General features: G+C 31.6%; 1 protein-coding gene across 2 annotated transcripts in view; it reads left to right on the forward strand.

Moving 5' to 3' along the window:
• LOC107436508 (potassium voltage-gated channel protein Shal-like) overlaps positions 1-20077 on the forward strand; it is a 277559-nt gene that overhangs the window by 213876 nt on the left and 43606 nt on the right. For both annotated transcript variants that reach the window (XM_021146537.3, XM_043047653.3), the window contains exon 2: positions 16056-16218. In XM_021146537.3, the coding sequence (XP_021002196.1) occupies positions 16056-16218 (163 nt within the window). The remainder of the gene's footprint in view (positions 1-16055; positions 16219-20077) is intronic.

Consider the following 20077-nt stretch of genomic DNA (forward strand, 5'->3'; position numbering starts at 1 on the left):
AAGTTGCTCAGAGACTTTGGTCTTATTAAATTATATTTGTGACTACAAAGTGACATAAGTTACAATAAATTGTCATGGTGACTTTCATGAGATATCACAAAACAGAGTAACATTAAAGTCTCATTATGACCTCCTTAGGATAATTCATAACGATCACATCTGTTGAGACCATTGCTTATTTTCTTATGACGTCACTGTGACAATCCGTGCTATATGGGTTATACATAATAGTTTTGGCTGCCATTAAATCTGTCATTTAATGTCAGGTTAGCTGCCGATAAACCATCAATTAAAATTTTGATGTGGAGTGTTGAAAGTAACGAGGAAAAATAAAGCACAAAATTTTCTCATTGTTTACTGCTAGAATTTATACGCTGTTATAATTTTCATTCCAAAATTTCGGTAAAATAAACGTGTTGATGAGAGTATCATATTCTAATAGTCCAGGGTCTCAAATTGGAGAGCGTTGGATATTGGAAACTCTATAGGAGTTTAACGGAATAGTATAAATATTGTAGTGTCAGCGCTGTTACTCGAATCTCTATTCTGTCGGTCCTGTAATTGTAGGAATAGCCCCCTGAGCTATAATATGTACCCAGCTGCAAGACACTAAGTGGTTTTATTATGTGGGCCAAGTTAACACGATGAAATTCTGAATGTTTAACCGTATTAGGTGAAAACAGTTAATAAATGGTTTTTCTCAGCAGTTAATAGAAGCTAATAAACTGTTAAAAGGTTGAATATCATCTTATTTATGGTTATTTGACAGTTTTGTTTGAATATGGTAAAATAACAATTAAATAAATTGTAGTTGAACCATTTTTCCCGAGAAATTTTTGATAGTGTACGATAAAAAGATAGGCAGGCATAAAATATTTGTATTACATAACCACCCTTTTTTATATATTAATAAATGAAATATAACGTTTCATATTAATGTCTTTCTTATGATGAATATAAAAGATAGACAAAAACATTATACTAATCGCACTTCATGCAAAACTGCTTTATTGATAGAAAAAAAATGAAAAAGTTTATTCCGTTGTGCAAATAACAGTTATTATGTCTAAAAATGCTTGAAACCAATTATTAAACTCTTTTATATGCTTAAATTCCTTTTAAATATTTGTCAGAAAAGCTGTTGTAAATAATCAATATTTATGAAAGATTAACGTAACCCAGAAAAATGCTTGGTAAAAAACCGCAAAAACCTGTCTGCAACAACAGTGTGTCAAATGCATTTAAATGTGAATGCGTAATGTATATAACAGCAATAATCTAATGTATGAAGTTCGAGGTCATGAGGTGACTTAGTAATTTAGTTTTCGTCAATATTAAAAATAATTTTTCAAAATGAAATTCATGTAACTTTGAAATCCATTTACTTAATTCAAACGAAAATCAATCTTAAATTATAAAAATCCGCTTACTTATAAAATGAAATAAACATTAGTCACTTCTAATCACGTCCAATATTCATTTTATATATTGGATTTTTGAAAACATAATTTATGAACATAAAGTTTTACTCGTTTCGATTCTTAATGGGAATTTTTCTGCTAATTTGAAATGTAACGTTTACAAAAATAAAAGTGCCTGAATATTAGTAGTAAGTTCCAATCAGCAGCATCAAATTGTTAATTTTTATTTATTTAATGGCACGCAAACATAAATATATTTGTTTAAAATATTGCGTCGAATTTTAATTACTAATATATACAATCTGCTGCTTTTAAGTAACGCATATCAGCGTATTATTTTTTATTGAGATAAAATTTCTTGATTAAAATTTATTTAATTTTTAAAGAAAACTAGTAGGTTATGCTTTAATTCATAAGTTTTGTATATTTTTAAATAAAAGATAAATATAGCTATTTATTTTAATATTATTAATATATACTATATATCTACCATCTATCTATAAGATTTCTATTAACTTATCTGGAAAAACAATTCCAGCAAAAGAACTGTATTTGCCTGGTAATGAATAAAAAAGGAGAATTCTGGTAATTAACACCAAAATTTATGGTATTCTGAAAATTTATATGGTAATATCAAACAGGGAACATTTTTTGTGCTATCCTAGAGTATATTAGAACCGTTAAAATTAATGAATCTTTTATTACACAAATTAATACAAATTGACTACCAAACTGCATGATAATAAAGCCATCTATTATTTGTAAATTTTACCAAAAGACAAGTTTTTTGGCTTCATTCCGTGAAAATGCCTGTCAGTCTTGATCTATGCACGGAAATATTTCTTAAAATACCATGCTGCAAACTTTTAAACGATCAAAGATTTCATTAACTTAAAAAAATTGAATTTTGAATTTTTTAATGTTCTTCAATAAATTAAAAATGAGGGTTACCATCACATTTTCGAAGCATTTTTCTCTAAGAAACGTTCTATAAATTTGATTACCTTTTATAATACTTTTCCATTATTTGTAGCAATCAATTGGAAAGCTATAACCTAGTACTAAGTGTCAATATCTGAATATGTTCAAACATATGTTTGTATTCATTTAAAATATTGTGACTATCAGCTGAAGTAGTTATTAAAACAATCTACAAGCATTTAAACGAAAGTATTTACATTAAATTTCTTGCTGCTATTTTTAACAAGAAATTAAAGGGTAAATAATTGGTAATTACTGCCTTCCACATTATTTATAATAAAAAAATTGGTTTGAAATGTATTTTTACTTCTATTTTATTATTTGTTTACAATTCTACGTATTGTCAAAAGGCGACAAAGAGCTACATCCCCTATTTCCGTCACTTCCCAAAACCCAAAACTGCAAAAAGTACAGAAATTCTGGTAAAATTACCGCACTGTATGGTAATGATATTTCTGATGAAAAAAACATAATCCCGATTAGTCGAACAAAAATATCATATACGGTGTGGCGTAACTACCACTACGAATATTAAACATCAATTCACTGGTATATAAGACATGATAACTTGATTCAATAAAGAGGTACCTTTAGATAGATGAAGGTTGGCATGATCAATAACTCCGCCCCCACCATACGGTATTCAAACCATTCATTTAGTAATTCATTGGTAACGGTTTATAAGAAATTTTTGTTTTCAAAATTATAGTTCTTATTACCTCCTATTTCGTAAAAAATACAAATTTTGTTTTCAAAATTATAGTTCTTATTACCTCTGTCGGAGCTAATAGAGTCAAATGGACTGTAACGTTTGGTAATTTTTTATTGAATGAAAAAAGAACGCTAGAAAGCTACGCTTGGCGCATTACAATTTCGCCAATGAGGGCGTGGACATCCCGGCCCCCATTGAAATATTCTGACATTTGAATGTTTCAATAATCATAAAAATAACAACAATCAAAATACAAATTTAAGCAATATTAATACAATTATTTTTTCACATTTTGAATTCAACATATAAATTTAAGTATTGTTAACAATTGGTAATACAGCAATATTTGAAATGCTTCTTTTGAAAATTCCATGAGGTGTGCGTACGAAAACCACACGGACATTATCATCCTTACCGGTGATAATTTCGGAAATTCGTCCTATAACCCATTTACATATAGGTAAATTGCTTTCTTTTACCAGAACCATCATACCTGGTTTTACATTTTGTTTTTGAAACAACCATTTTGATCTTTGTTGTAAATGACTGAGATAAGAGTTACACCAATTTTTCCATATTGTTTGAACAATTTTTTGAGTTTTCTGCCATCGGTTAAGCAAATTTTCTTTAAAATCAATCAAATTTTGCTCAGGAAGTGCATTAATTGCTCTTCCAATTAAAAAATGTCCAGGAGTTAAAAATTTCATAATTTTCTGGATCAGATGACATAGGAGAGAGAGGACGAGAATTAAGAATACCTTCTATTTGAATAGTTATAGTAAGAAATTCTTCTATTGTTAATTTCGTAGAACCAATGGTTCTTTTAAGGTGATACTTGAATTGTCCGACTCCTCTCTCCCATAATCCACCAAAATTTGGTGAACGAGGGGGTAGAAATTTCCACAGTACTCGCTCCGATGAAAGGAAACCAGATAAATTATCTTTTTTAGCATTTAAAGACTTTAAGAATTTGCTTATCTCAGCCGAAGCGCCAACAAAATTGGACGCATTGTCACAAGATATAGTACAACTTTTACCACGGCGGGCAAAAAACCGTTTAAGTGTAGCTATTAAAGCACTAGTTGTTAAATCAGACAATAATTCAAAATGCACAGCTTTAGTGACCATGCATATGAAAATAGCTACATATACTTTGTTATATAACCCCTTTCTCTGGTTACGATATTTAATCCAAAATGGACCACACAGGTCAAGTCCTGCGTTCGAAAAGGGTGGGCTAGGAATCACCCTCTCAGGAGGGAGATCACCCATTATTTGAGAAGACACTGTTGGTCTTATTTTAAAACACTGCACACAATCATGCACAACTTGACGAGCTAATTTTCTGCCACTAATTGGCCAAAAAATTTGTCTTACCGTATTTAATAGTCCTTGAGGACCAACATGCAAATCTCTCAAATGAAAGTAAGAAAAAATAATCTTAGAAAGTTTATGACCAGGTGGTAATATTATTTGATGAACAGAATTATAATTCAAATTAGAATTGGTCAACCGACCACCAACTCTGAGCAAACCATCCTGATCTAAAAATGGATTCAAAAATTTCAATTTACTATTTACAGGAACAGGCTTACCTTTTTTTAAGGCTGAGATGTCTGCAACAAAGTACTCACCTTGCACCTGTTTTATAATAACATTTCTGGCTTTATCTAATTCTTCTACTTTGAGAGGACCCCTAAATTTATTAACATTTCTACAATTTGAAAGAAACCTAAAAATAAAGGCTAAAATTCTTATTAATTTCAGAAAATTATTTGTAACACTTAGGCATTTATCAATAAAAGAGTCATTTTTTATAGTCATTAGTGAAGTCGCTATAGGTTTCAGCTCGGTAGAAAAGAGTTCATCACTGAAATGAGTTTCAACTTGAAAATTGTCTTTATTTAGAAAATCGGGACCTGTCCACCACAGTTTATTGGATCCAAGGGTTGTAGCGTCTGAGCCTCTGGAAATTATATCTGCTGGGTTCATTTCTGAAGGTACGTGTCCCCAATCACAATTAGACGTAAGTTGTTGGATTTGTGAGACTCTATTACTCACAAATGTTTTTAAAAGGTGAGGCGAAGTGTTGATCCACGCTAACGCAATAGTTGAATCTGACCAGAGTTTGATATGATCAAATTTAAGTTTCATAGCCTCTACAACCTTTTTCACAAGTTTTGAAAGGAGTAGACACGCAGACAGTTCCAATCTAGGAATAGTCATAGTCTTGATTGGTGCTACACGCGACTTGCTGCAAAGAAGCTGGCTGAAAGATTCATCAGGATCTGCAACTGTCTGTAAGTAAATTACCGCTCCAAATGCTTTTTCTGAGGCATCTGCAAAACCATGCAGAATAAGTGTGGAAAATGTCTCCTTCAAAACACAACGAGGTACTTGAATAGTTTCTATACTATGAAGTGTTTTAATGAACAAAGTCCATTCTTGGGCAATAGGGGATGGTAACCTTTCGTTCCAGTCTAGCTTGTGCAACCAAAGCCGTTGCATAAAAATCTTCGCTTTGCTGATGACTGGACCAAGTAGACCAAGAGGATCATACAAACGGGCAATTTGAGATAAAACATCTTTCTTAGTAACATCTGATTTTTCCGTAACTGCAACTTTGTAGAGAAATGTATCCCTTTTATTATTCCATCTCATCCCTAAAGTCTTCACTGTTGCATTACTGTCACGATCAAACGAAAAGTCTCCCAATTCTGTGTCTTGTGAATCAAAGCTAGTACACCATTTGTGTAATTTCATTCCTCCCCTTCTAAGTAGTTCTGTTAAATCTTGCTGAAGCTTAATACATTCATTTAAATTAGAGGTACCGGTAAGGCAATCATCCATGTAAAATTCTTCCATAACAACTTTCGATGCCAAAGGAAAATCCTTCTCTTCATCCTTTGCTAATTGTTGAAGAGTCTTCTGTGCCAAGTAAGGAGCACATGCTGTGCCATACGTAACGGTTTTAAGTCTGTAGGATTCAATAGGCTCACTTTCGTGATTTTTCCAGAGTATTTTTAGAAATTTGGTTTGTGAAGGCAGTATTTCGATTTGTCTAAACATTTTCTCAATATCTGCGGTGAAGGCATAGATGTGTTTTCTAAATCGAAGCATAATAGAGAACAGTTCATCTTGTATCACTCCACCCTTGCATAACAAATCATTCAAGGAACAGCCATTTGTAGTTTTGGCGCTTGCATCAAACACTACTCTAAGTTTAGTAGTTTTGCTATCTGGTTTTAAGACACCATGATGAGGAAGGAAATATCCATAACTGTCATCAAAATCAGAATTGTCTGCTATCTTTTCCATATGGTTCAAAAGTTCATATTCCTTTAAAAACGAAACATACAATTCTTTCATTGCAGGATTACTTGACAAACGTTTCCATAACTGATTAAGTCTTTTTTCAGCAATTTGTTTTGAATCTCCCAACGGTATGTTGTTTTCACTAATATCCTTCTTAAATGGCATCTGAACTACATATTTCCCATTAGTTTTTCGATAAAACGAGTTTTCAAAAAGTTCGTTGCAATAATTTAATTCTGAACTGACGGGAGTTTTTGTTTCGTTTACATCTTCATTTTCCCAAAAGGAAGTTAACGCCTTATCAAGATTTTCGGTTTCAACAAGTAAAAAACACGAATCGTTAATTTTCTCTAAATTAGAATTTAAGTTGTTCGCAACTCCCGATACAACATGACCAAAAAACGTTTCAATTAATATTACAGTTGACTCGCGTTATAACGACCCCATCGGGACTGTCCCAATCTGGTCGTTATATCAAATGGTCGCTATATCAAAATGAGCAAATTTCCTTTGAAAATCGGTCACATAATGGTTTTAAACGTCATAATGCATGCATATACTATTTGTGGTATACATGTTATAAACCAAAAAAGGATAGGATACATACATTAATAAAACATAATGACATTTTAACAATTGACTTACAGCTGTTAACAATTAAGAATTTTATTTTAAAGTACAGATTAAATAACATAGTATGACAAAAAAAATCTAGTTTCTAATGAATTAATTTTTTGATGTACATAATTTGTAGTATATAGTATAACGAATTTATTTTTTATGTACGTAACCTGCAGTATTATAAAGAAGAGTAAACCGAGGAACATAAACGAGGCTTCATTAGACGAAGACATTAATTTTTTGATGTGCATTAATTTGTTGAAGTTGCATGTTTTAAGTTTTTGTAAAATAATTGGAAATTGAAGTTTGTCGTAATTTTGAGCTCCGGAAAAGCGTTATTTCCAAACTGTTAATTTTCTCCAAATGGTCCTCTGAATTTAGGTCAAACTCAAAAAAATCCCTTAGTGTGTTTATTGCTTCTGCAGCTTGTTTAATTGAAGGCCTTTCCTTCGGCAAAACACTAATTTCCTCGTCGGATGAAGCCTCGTCCATATCTTTATTTAACAATCCGTTTAAAATCTCCTTCTCTGTTAACTCCTCTGTACATTGTACATCATCGTCGACTTTTGCATATTCGTCAAAGTTGTTCATGGCATCACTCAAATTTACATACGAGGAAAATTCCTTCAGTATTTCATCGTCTAGGTCAAGGTCATCTAAGTGATCCATGTCCACGCCACACGGATTTTCCTTTTTACAAAATCCTGCTGATCGGAAAGAGTTCTTGATGGTATTTTCTGAAACTTCCTTCCAAGCAGTTTCTACAGTTCGTAGAGCAACCAGCAGATCAACGTCAAATTTCATGTTGTTTTCCACATGAAATAAAATTTTGCGAATCAACATTTTCCTGTAGATTCTTTTGAAGCTGTGGATCACACCTTGATCCATTGGTTGGAGCTCTGATGTCGCATTTGGGGGAAGGTACTCCACTTTTATCGCCTTCAAATTTTTAATTTCCTTTGAATGCGCAGTGCAATTGTCGACAATTATCAAAATTTTTCTGTTCAGTTGATGCATTTTTTTATCAAGGATTCGAAGCCATTCTTCGAACAGCGAACCTGTCATCCAAGCCTTCTTGTTGGCACGATATGCCACAGGTAAAGATTTTACACCCTTAAAACAGCGGGGACGCTGCGAATTACCAATTACAAGCAATAGTAATTTCTCATTACCTGACATATTCGCTCCAAGCATTACAGTTATTCTTTGTTTGGACCGCGTATTTCCTTTGCATGTTTCACCTTTAAAAACTAAAGATCTATCAGGTAAAAGTTTATAAAAAAGTGCAGTTTCATCTGCATTAAAAATATCGTCCTCACTATAGTTTTCCGTAATTTTTTTTAAAGTTTCTTCCTTGAATATACGCACGGTATCTTTGTTTACTGAAGAGCTTTCCCCGCATATTTTTTTGAACACTATTTCATGCCGATGCTTAAAGTTCTGAAGCCATCCATCGGAAGCTTTGAAGGATTCATTGGGATAGAGTTTTTCAAAAAAAACTGTTGCCTTTTCTTTTAAAGCGTTTCCATCCAGAGGAATGTTCTTGCTGCGCATGCCTTTCATCCAGTCTAAAAGGGCTTTCTCAAGAAGAGGGAATTTTCCATCTCTGAGTCGCATTCTTTCTGGTGCAGCGTTTAAAATGGATTCTCTGTTCTTCACTATTGTGAACAGAGTGCTCTTAGGTATTCCAAATTTTTTAGCGATTTCAGTTTTAGGCATGAGTTTCTCGTCGATGCACTCTAAAATTTTTCTTTTCACATCAATAGATAAAGCACAACGTTTAGCTACTAAAGGTGGCATTTTTATCAAATGACAAATCAGCGTGTTGAAATGCAAACTTGCAAAATTAAGAACAGCACACTTTAATCAAATGCAAAAACCTTTTTCAGCTAAAAACAAAATGCAACGGAAAAGTAGAGGCAAAGTAAAGGAAAAGAGGTGGGGATGTCAGCAATGGGAGGGGGGGCAAGAGTAAACAAACTCACCCGATTCGACAGCTCGATGACGCTTGTTGTCTACACACCCCCATACTAGCCAACTGAAATCGCTTTGTCTTGACGCCGTGTGAGACCTTCGGATTCTGTGCTTGTTCAAGGTCAACCATTCAACCCCACTTTCCGATAGGAAGTTAGAAAAGAGTGATGTTCAAATTCAGAGAGGGTCGTTATATTAAGAGTTGAATTTTTTTACGGTCGTTATAGCAAGCGTAAAATAACGTTATCTTTTATGGATGTGAATTGGGACTCCTTCACAGGGTCGTTATATCATGTGGGTCGTTCTATCACAGGGTCGTTATAACACGAGTCGACTGTAATTGGGAATCTTTAATTTTAATTTTATTCGTACCCAATAGTTCGAAGAATAATTCTGCTCCTAAAAGAGCATCAATTCTTTTTGGTTTATTCCAATTATTATCGGCAAGTTTTATTTTTTCAGATAAACTTAAATTCGATATGTTTACAAATGTGGGTGGAAGAACCGCAATTTTTGGAACTATTAACAAGTCTAAATAATAAGATTTATTATTTTCTTCATTTGTTAACTCGGTACGAACAAATGATTTAGCTGTAATGCACGAGTCATTAACACCAGAAATCGGAACATCTGTTTTTTGTTTCTTTAAACCCAATAAATTAGCAGCTCTACTGCTTATTAAATTTGAACTTGAACAGCTATCTAAAGTGGCTATTAATGGTCTAAATATTCCCTGCCCATCTTTAATATAAACAACCGCAGTGTTTAAAATCACACAATTAGCATTTTCGTTTTTATTCGTAAACAAAGTGTTCGAAGGAGTGAAAGGAGGGGAGAGGGGTGACAAGATGTCTGTCTCCCTTTTCTCTTCTACTGCTGTATCAAATGTAAATGACTCATTTCTCATATTTTCATGAAGTAAAGAATGATGATCTTTGCTTTTACAAAAGCAAGTGTATTTAGACATGCAAGGATTAGGAAAGTGCTTATTTAAGCATGAAAAACACAAATTATGAGCTTTTACTATTTCAATTCGCTGATTTACACTCATTCGTTTGAATTTATCGCATTTATAAAGTTTATGACTTTCCCTACAACCTAATAAGCATGGGTTATTCAATTTCGATTTAATTAAATACATTTTCTCTGTATTTGGCCTTGAACTAAAATGGGGCTTCTTTCTTTCCTCTTTAATATTAAGACCTTGCATAATTCTAGAACGTTCTTCCAAAAAACTTAGAAAATTGTCTAGTTTGGGTATTTCGTTTTTCAACAATTTCATTTCAAAACTTTTTCTAACTTCTGGATCGAGTTTTTGGAATAAAATTTGCATAATCAATGTATCTGATAGTTCATTTGATTTAAATTCAAGCAAGTTTAACGCTCGTAAATTACATTTAGTGTTATCGATTAATTGCATGAGCTGATTAGGAGAGTCAGGGACTCTTGAAAAATTTAATAATTTATTAACATGGCAATCGATAACTGCTCGTTTGTTCTCGTATCTATCTTCAAGTGAAGACCATAAAGATTCAAATGTATCTTGGGCTGACTCAAGGCGTTTTGCTTCGCCTTTGAGGCAGCTTTTAAGATAGCACAATCGTTGCGTGTCGCTCAACTCTTTATTATTTCCAATAATAGAATTAAATTGAATTTTAAAATTTTGAAATTCTTCATATTTTCCGGAAAAGAAAGGTAATGGTAAATCAGGAATTTTATATATGTTGGTACATAAAGCATTTGATTCCGTTTCATTAGGTTTATTAATATCAATATTAGAGAGTAAAATGTTGATTTTTACCTCTATCTCTTCGATTTCATCTTCTATATCTTGAGCAACATCTAGATTGTCTTTTAGATCAATTTCTTCCGGAAGTAGCGTATATCCTTTAATCAGTTCTGATATCGATGCTTGCAGTTCCATAGCTACTTTCAATTTCTTTTTGAGAATGATGGCAGCGGCGTTTGCATCCTGCTGCGTTGAATGTTCTTCCAAAAATTTTTGGATTTTGTTTATTTTTGTTTTAATTGCCCCACGTTGGCGATTAAGACTTGTTATTGAGTTAATTGTGCTCATATTGAGCTGGTTCCGCTCCAGGTCGCTAGGACCAAAGATGTCGGAGCTAATAGAGTCAAATGGACTGTAACGTTTGGTAATTTTTTATTGAATGAAAAAAGAACGCTAGAAAGCTACGCTTGGCGCATTACAATTTCGCCAATGAGGGCGTGGACAACCTCCTATTTCGTAAAATATACAAATTTTGTTTTCATAATTATAGTTCTTATAACCTCCCATTTCGTAAAAAATACAAATTTTGTTTTCACAATTATAGTTCTTATTACCTCCTATTTAGTAAAAAATACAAAATTGAGAAGTAAATTCATCAAGTAAATGTTTTCATACTTTACTCTAAGCTATCACGATGAAATTACCAAATTTACCGCATTTCAAAAATTTATCACGTATTATAACACAATATTTTATTGTTAGTTTTTCCAAAATTATTAACAAAAGCACTTCGTCAAAAATTATCAGTATTTTTGATGATCCCATAGAGTTTGAAACGCGGTAATTTTTACCATATTCTTGTAGTTTTTTCCATACTTTTATTCTTAATGAGCTTTCGCAGTTTTTTTTTTTCAGATGCATTTAATTTCGATCACGCTTTACACGCTATTCGATTACTTTCCCATTTTAATCTAGATTGTGTGAATACGGAAATCTTTTTAAATTAAGTTCTGAAAATATGCATATGTTACCGTTAAAAATTAGATATCATTTATTCAACAGATTATCTGGCAAGTTTCCAGGTTAACTAGGGTGATCTATTAAATTACCAAAAAAATATTTTATTTCTTAAATTCAATCTGCAAACTACCTGCAATGTAAAAATTGTGGCGTAATATGATGATCCAAAAAATTGCGTAAAGGAATCTTTTTTTCGGTTTAACACTAAATAGAACCTTCATACACGATTTAAAGGGTGTAATTTAATTCCTGAATAATCTTAGACCAAACTCTCGCGCTTTTACACCACACTAGAATTATTTTCACTTCCAAAAACACCTATGTTGGCGATATGAAAAACTCAAAAAACGCCAAGTACAATATTGGCAGCAGTTTGTTTTCAATCTGGAATGAGCAGGTGAGAGTTTGTTTTTGCGTTCAACGCTGATATTCATCAATAAAGAAAAAAGTCTACAGTTAAATATGTTCTTAGTTGAATAATAAGGAAAATTATATTTAATTCTTTGAAATCTCTGAGAACCATACTAAATGATAATTGTATAATTTCTGTCCGTTTCCGTCCTGTTAAGCCTAGATCAAATTCGTCTTAATAAATTCTCCGTGCTACGTGTATGTTAGATTTGCAAACTAATTTTATTTTTAAAATTAGTGTAAATATGCATTCTCAATTAATATTTACTGACTACTATGTGGTTTTATCTTGCTGTAATTATAAAGTTTAATACTACTGAATACATAAAAAATGGCGGCTGTTGCTTTAGACCGAGTAGTGTAAAAGAACATTATTGGTGTTTTGGAACATTTGTGGCGCTAAGGCAAAATTTTTTACAGTATAGATAATCTGCATTTCACTTAAAAGCACTCGAGAAAGTGAAAATAAATTCTTTCCCCCAAAGAAAACAACGTTTCTGTACTCTTAAATTAACAAAATGATTTTTATTTATTTTCCGCTTTCAAAACATTCAAAAAACTTCAGTCAAAAAGTCAACACATAAGTTACTAAAATGAAGCAGTAATCGCTTTAAAAATGTTATATGAGGAATTAAAATATTTAAACTATTAAAACTTAATAAATTTATTCAAATAAAAAAAATGACATTTATTTTAAGTCAATAAATACTATCTAACAATCAACAAACTAGTTAATGGAATGAGAAAAACAAACTTTTAAACTTTAACAATACTGAAATTGTTTATACACACACAACTTTGGTAAAACTCTTGAACCGCCCTTTCACGCTTTACCCTAATTAATCTGCAGATCAGCTGGGTAATGTGCATATTAACTGTTTTCGAGCTTCAGCGTTAACATTTGCATACGCATTAGTAAGGCAAAAGTAGTATTATGGTGCATTAGTACACGCATTATCATACGCAAAAATAAGTCATAGTCTTAAACATCTGCTACAAATATCATATTAAGAGTAATTTTTTAAAACAAATTGTTTTTGAAAACGAGTTTCATTTCAAGAAATCCTCTTTTGTAAAAATAAAAATAAGATCCGAATTTCAATTACCTTAATAACCTGGAATTCGCCCAGCTCAACAATTGTAGTTAACGCTCATAAAATGATTTGCAAGATTAAAATTATGATTTTGTTTTCTTTGAAGAAAAGATGAATCTAAGAAATTTCTTAATCTTTTGATTAAATTTCCATTTCCGATTTAATTACTTTAAATGAAAAAATGTATTATACAATTTATTTATTTTTTTATTTACTCTATTTGCCAACATATTCTTGCGTCAAGAAATGAGAATTATGGTAATTAGAATTTTTGCCATAATACTTGCATAAAAGAAAAAATTCCATAATTCTAAGAAATGTGTAAAGTTGGTATTTTCTATAATTATAATTTTTAAGTTTAATTCAATTTTTTTAATAAATATAACTTTAATGATATATCTTATAATTTTTATCAACAAAAAAGAGCTGAAAGTTTCTCATTAATATAAACTGAATTTAAACGTAATTCTAGTTGATATAATACGTATGTATATATTCATTCTCGGCTTTACATTTCATAGTTTATTGTATTACTTGTAGATAAAAAGTAAGCATAATTAAGTTTTTATTATTTTACACTTAAAGTCATTTGAAAGTTGATGTTTTATTATTCTTAATTTTCAATTAATTTACAAGTCTCAAATGAAGCATGCCATAATATAAAAAACTTAATTTGTCCTAATCTTTGTTGTGAAACTTTTATTTATTTTATTTTATCAATGTGGTTCAACTGGTGATTTATGTCGGATTTGCGACTGCCAGCGTTAAACCTTATAATTTTGAAACCAACCCGGAAGGCAAAGGAACTTCGGAATCAAGTATTACGACAAAATCGTCCTCTTATAAGCCTTTTTTTAAATTCAAAACTACCAGAATTTGGTAGAAATTACCATGTTTTGGGCACTATGGGGACACCAAAAAGCTCGGTAAATTTTACCAAAGAGCTTTGGAAATTATTTTGGTAATATTAACATGAAAATAAGGTTTTATAATATGTGACAAAATGCGGTAAATGTGGTAAAATTTGGTAAATTTTTTCATGATACCTTAGAGCATATCATAAAAATCATTTTTTCATTAAATTTACTTTTCAGTTTTACATTTTTTGCTAAATCTGTGGTATTAAGAACAATAATTTTGAACACCAGAATTCCCGGTTATCGTAACGAACGGAAAAAGTTAACGAATAAATGATTTAAATACTGTATTTTTTAGTTTTTAATACCGGAATTACAGTTTTTGATTTTACCAGAAATGTCATTACCATACTGTACTGCAGTTTTACTGGAATTTTTCTTACGGTATATGAAAAATATGTTTCAGAAATTTATTTTGTTACAATAGTTGCTGAATAAAGCTTTTTGTCAAAATTAAAACTGTTCTTAAATCTTCATTAAAATATTCTACGCTTATAAGCTAATTAATTATTTATTTATTATGAACTGTAAGGAACATTTATTTACAATGTGGCAAACCAAAGCTTGCCTTAGATTAATTACTGGACATGACTACTACTTACAGGCCCATTTATTTAAAATTAACTTGGTCAATTCACCTCTTTGTGTGCTCTGTAACACTTCGCCTGTGACTGGGGAGCATTTATTTGATTGCCCCTCTCTTCTTGACATTCGTTCCTCTGATGACTTTTGTGCCCTCTCACCTTCTGGAGCTACTTCAGTATTGTATTGGACTGCAAGACGCCTTATGTCTGAGAAGACAATGGGGGGGGGGATTTAAATATATATATATATATATATATATATATATATATATATATATATATATATATATATATATATATATATATATATATATATATATATATATATATATATATTGTATTTAGAAATGCTTTATTAACTTAAATTTCTTAGTATTTAGCATTATTTTTCAATCTCATTGTATTTGCCAAGCTTTAAATTACATATTTTCTTTTAAAAGTGTGATTAATTTGATTTCATTAGGTATGTTTCTGTAAAATTTTTGGATTAAAAAAATAAATCAAAAACAATATTGAAATTAAAAAGTTAGCCCTTAAAAATAAATAGATCCTATACAAAGAAAAAAAAATTTTGGTATAAATAACGTATTGTATGTTAATGACATTTCTGATATAAAAATAAAAACATTTTTTTTGGTAACAAAAATCTAAACGTATGGTTTTTAAATCATTCAATTGCTAATTTTCACATGGTAGCTGTGTATACCGAAAAATTCAGGTTTTCAAAATCATATTTTTTATTACCACACATTCAGTAAAAAATATCAAACTAAAAAGTAAATTTAATTGAAAAAAAAACGGATTTTATGCCATGCGCTAAAGTACCATGATAAAATCATGATATTGATGATATCATAATCCTCATTTACTAAATTTTTTCGCACATTTTAAAACCAAATTTTATTTTTTATTTTGCTAAAATCATTACCAAAGTGCTTTGGTTAAAATTACCTAAAATTTCGGTGTTTTCATAGAGCCAGAAACACGAATTCTTTTTCCTTATTTTGATATTTTTGACCATGCTTTTTTTTCTCAGTGAATAGAAAAAAAAATGTTTTGTATTAAAAAAAATAAAGTTTTCCAAGTTCCAAAGATAAAATTGTTTAGTTTTAGAAACTTAGTTTTGATTTTTATTTATTGAAATTTTGTAATAAATACTGAATTAACTTTGAAAGTCATTAATAGCTCCCAGGCATGTGCCTTTAATGGCAACTTGTAAACTATTAAGACTTGCATTATTTATATTTTTATTAATTTTTTTTATTCTTCATTACAGGTACGGAGACATGGTACCAGACACCCCTACGGGTAAAATCGTGGGAGGTATCTGTTCCCTGAGCGGCGTACTGGTGATTGCCCTACCAGTACCCGTTATTGTCTCCAATTTTTCCCGAATTTACCACCAGAGCCAGAGGGCTGATAAGAGAAAAGCACAAAAGGTAAAAGAGTTTTTTTCTTCTCATAAATAGAAATTGAATTTCAAATGTAGATGGTATTTTTGATGTAGAAGTTTTATTGAAGTTGAGAGAGAAATTTTATAGAAATTACTATTACTGGCTTTTTTTTTTTAATGTAATGTATTTCAAAAAAATTGTTTATCTTATGAACGCAAAAATAGTAACCTACTTTTAAATAAATGCGCCCATTTTTTTCAAAACCAAATTATTTCAAAATATATTTCATATGTATATATATTTACCTTCATATATTATTTTACATATTTATTTTCATTAGATTTTTTTTAAACTTCTATACTTCCTTCTAAGATTTTTTAAACAATTACAGTTCTTTCTACTTTCTTTTTAACTTTTTACCAAAATCAGATTTTCTCTCTTTTTTAATCTTAATTCAATATTTATAAAGAACGGGGGTTCGATCCCCATTGACGGCACATAGCCCACTCAACTTCAGATCGACTACCAGCTTGTCTGAGAAGTAAACGCGGCCAGTGCGCAGTGCTGACTACATTGCCACAGCTATGTTGTTGGTCACGAAAGTGTTTAGTGTTAACCTCCATGAACACCCTGGACCATAGTGGGCTGTTGCGGGAACTCTTAATATTAAATAATATATCTATATAACATTAAATAATGTAAATATTAATAAAAAGTCGAATTTTTGGAAGTTTTCCTTTTTTTTTTAAATTTCAAAAAACGTTTAATTGTTATTTAACCTAATTAAAGTTAACAACTAATAATTGTGAACAAAAAAGGGCCAATCATTCTTATAATTGCTGATAAAATATTTCTAATAAAAGTTATCAATGAATTTCTAAATAATTTTTACGATAAAATTTATTACAAAAAACTCTTAATATTCTGGCAGCTGCAGTAGTTAATTTCCAATAACTGTGAACAATTAATTTCTAATAACTATTAACAATCAGATTCCAATAATTGTTAACAATAAATTTCTGGTTTTGAAATCACTATAATAAATAATTATTCAAAAATAAATCTCATTCAGCAAAATTAATATGTCTAATAAATATGTTGCTTTCCAAATATGCAAATAGCCCCATAAAGTGTGGATTTAAACAATATTTACGTTAATGTAGGTTTTAAACATTTGTGATATATTTCAACAAGGGATAAGATCTGAATTTTCTAGATGAACCTTTTCGTTTAGACTTCATAGATGATCCAAAATTATTATTTCTTAGATTTATATTTTGGCACTTTAAATTAAGCAATATACACTCTATAACAAAAAAATCGACGCACCAAGAAGCAATCACCCGATTGCTTTGAAATTTCGTATGCCTGAATGTTTTGAACAGATATGACTGGAATGATGCCGACTGGGGACGTATAGCTTTTAGCGACGAATCCCGCTTCCAACTGTGTCCTGACGATCATCGAAGACGTGTTTGGAGACGCACAGGGCAGAGGGGGGATCCTGTCTTCACTGTTGCACTCCACACCGGCCCTCAACAAGGCATTATGGTCTGGGGTGCCATTTCCTTTGACAGGCGGACCCCTTTGGTCGTCATAAGAGGTACACTTACTGCCCAGCGGTACGTCGACGACATCCTAAGACCTGTTTTGCTACTGTTCCTTTTGCAGCGCCCTGGGCTGGTTTTTCAGCAGGACAATGCCAGACCACATACGGCACGTGTTGCTATGAACTGTCTGCAAGCTTGTCAATCTCTTTCTTGACCTGCCAGATCACCAGATCTCTCTCCCATCGAGCATGACTGCGATTTCATTTGGCACGGAATGTTAATGACCTCGTTCGACAATTGGATCGAATTTGGCAGGAAATACCGCAATAGACCATCCGGGAGCTTTATCGGTCTATGCCACGCCGTGTGGCAGCTTGTGTCCAGGCTAGAGGCGGGTCAACACCTTATTGAACTTGTTACTGTAACTCTGCAATAAATTATTCAATTGTTCTGAAATTAATTTTAATCATTTACAAATCTATACATTGTCTTCCTATCCACCAATTTTCGTTTCAATCGGACAACTCCTTCTTGGTGCGTCGATTTTATTGTTATAGAGTGTACTATTTAGTAATATACAATTAGTAATATACAATTAGTAATATACAATTAGTAATATACAATTAGTAATATACAATTAGTAATATACAAATAGTTTTACCTAAATCCTTCTGTAAAATTAATACTTTGTGTTGTCATAATGTAAAAAATTCCGAATCAAATTACGGTATAAAGTACCGGCATTTTAGGTGCATCAACTGTAAAACCAGTTTTACCGTAAAATATTATACCGTAATTTTTTTACAGTATTTTTTTTAATTAGAATGATTTAGTGATTTTATGTGATTATCACTATTAAAATTACGGTATGTCAGATTCTTTTGTTCCGTAACATTTTACGGTAAAAATGGATTTTACAATAAAAAGCACTGGCAACCACAGTGACAATACTTCTTAACAGTAAGTTTTCACAGCGTGTTGATTTTCTCTTTTAACTCATTTAATTTAATATTTTTTAAATTTATTTTTAAAGTGTTTAGACTGGTCAAATCTATTGATCGCATGAAATGTAAAAAGGAATAAAGAAATATGTGACAGACCATTTATTCCGTTGTATGCAATCGATTTGTTTGTCTACGGATAATCAGGAAACACAGAAAATCCCGGTTAAAAGGCTTTGTACATAAATCCCCATATTTAAGCCCAAGTCTCAACACAGGGGAGTGGAATATAATATATTTTTTTTTGCTACCCATGCCAGCGATAGTGTTGATATCCTAAACGAAATATTTGTAGAAGATCACGCGAGGAGACCATTAAATGTAGCTGTTTGAACAAGGCTTGTACAGTACTTGTTCGTGTTGGTGGATAACGGCTGTTAAGGTTTTCTGACCTAGATGGTAAAAGCAATAAGGAATTTCACTGCAATATATAGCTATTCTGGTGAAAAGGTACTTTCGAATAATGAGTAGGAGGTAGTTGGATCGAGTCGTTAAGGCATACTGAATTAAAACTCTCTCTCTTTCAAAAATTAATGACGCACGGGTGAAATTAGTACGGAGAACGAAATGAGTTATGCATTAGTTTCCCATTTATATTTACACTTTTTATTTGGAATAATGAAACGACATCTAGTGGTACAAAACTGTAAATAGTTGATGAATAGTTCAATTTCATAATTGTAACCGTAAATGAAATTTAGACCAACTAAAAAGAAAATATTGGTGATAGGTTCTTCAGATAATTATTTGTCAAAAATGTAAATTTTTAATAAATGATATTATATTTATTTTAAATTTCAATGCCCATCAAAAAACAAAAGCATTTTAAGATGCTCTTCTTATAGCTGGGATACTTACAAAGAGGTGATTTTATAAAACCTGGGATGCCTATAGGGAGGTGATTTCTTAAAAGCAGGAATCCCCATAAGGAATGCCTACGGGGAGGGGATTTATTGAAAGTAGAGAAGAGATGCCTATAGAGAGGTGATTTTTTGAGAGCAGGGATGCCGCCGGGGAAGTGACTTTTTAAAAGTATAGATGGCTATTTCGATTTTATAAAATCAGGTATGCCTACATTGAAGGTGATATTCTAAGAACAGGGATGCCTACGGGGAGGGGACTTTTCGAAAGTAGGTATGCTTATAGGGAGGTGATTTTTTAAGAGCAGGGATGCCTACGGGGAGGTGATTTTTTGAAAGTAAAAATGGCTACAGGGAAGGTGATTTTCTATAAGCAGGGATGCCTACGGGGAGAGATTTTTTGAAAGCAGATATGCCTATAGGGAGGTGATTTTTTAAGAACAGGGATGCCTACGGGGAGGTGACTTTTTAAAAGTATAGATGCCTATACGGA

The sequence above is a fragment of the Parasteatoda tepidariorum genome, chromosome 9 (assembly GCF_982258835.1).
Source record: "Parasteatoda tepidariorum strain Cologne lab strain chromosome 9, Ptep-v5.0, whole genome shotgun sequence".
Lineage (NCBI taxonomy): Eukaryota > Metazoa > Arthropoda > Arachnida > Araneae > Theridiidae > Parasteatoda > Parasteatoda tepidariorum.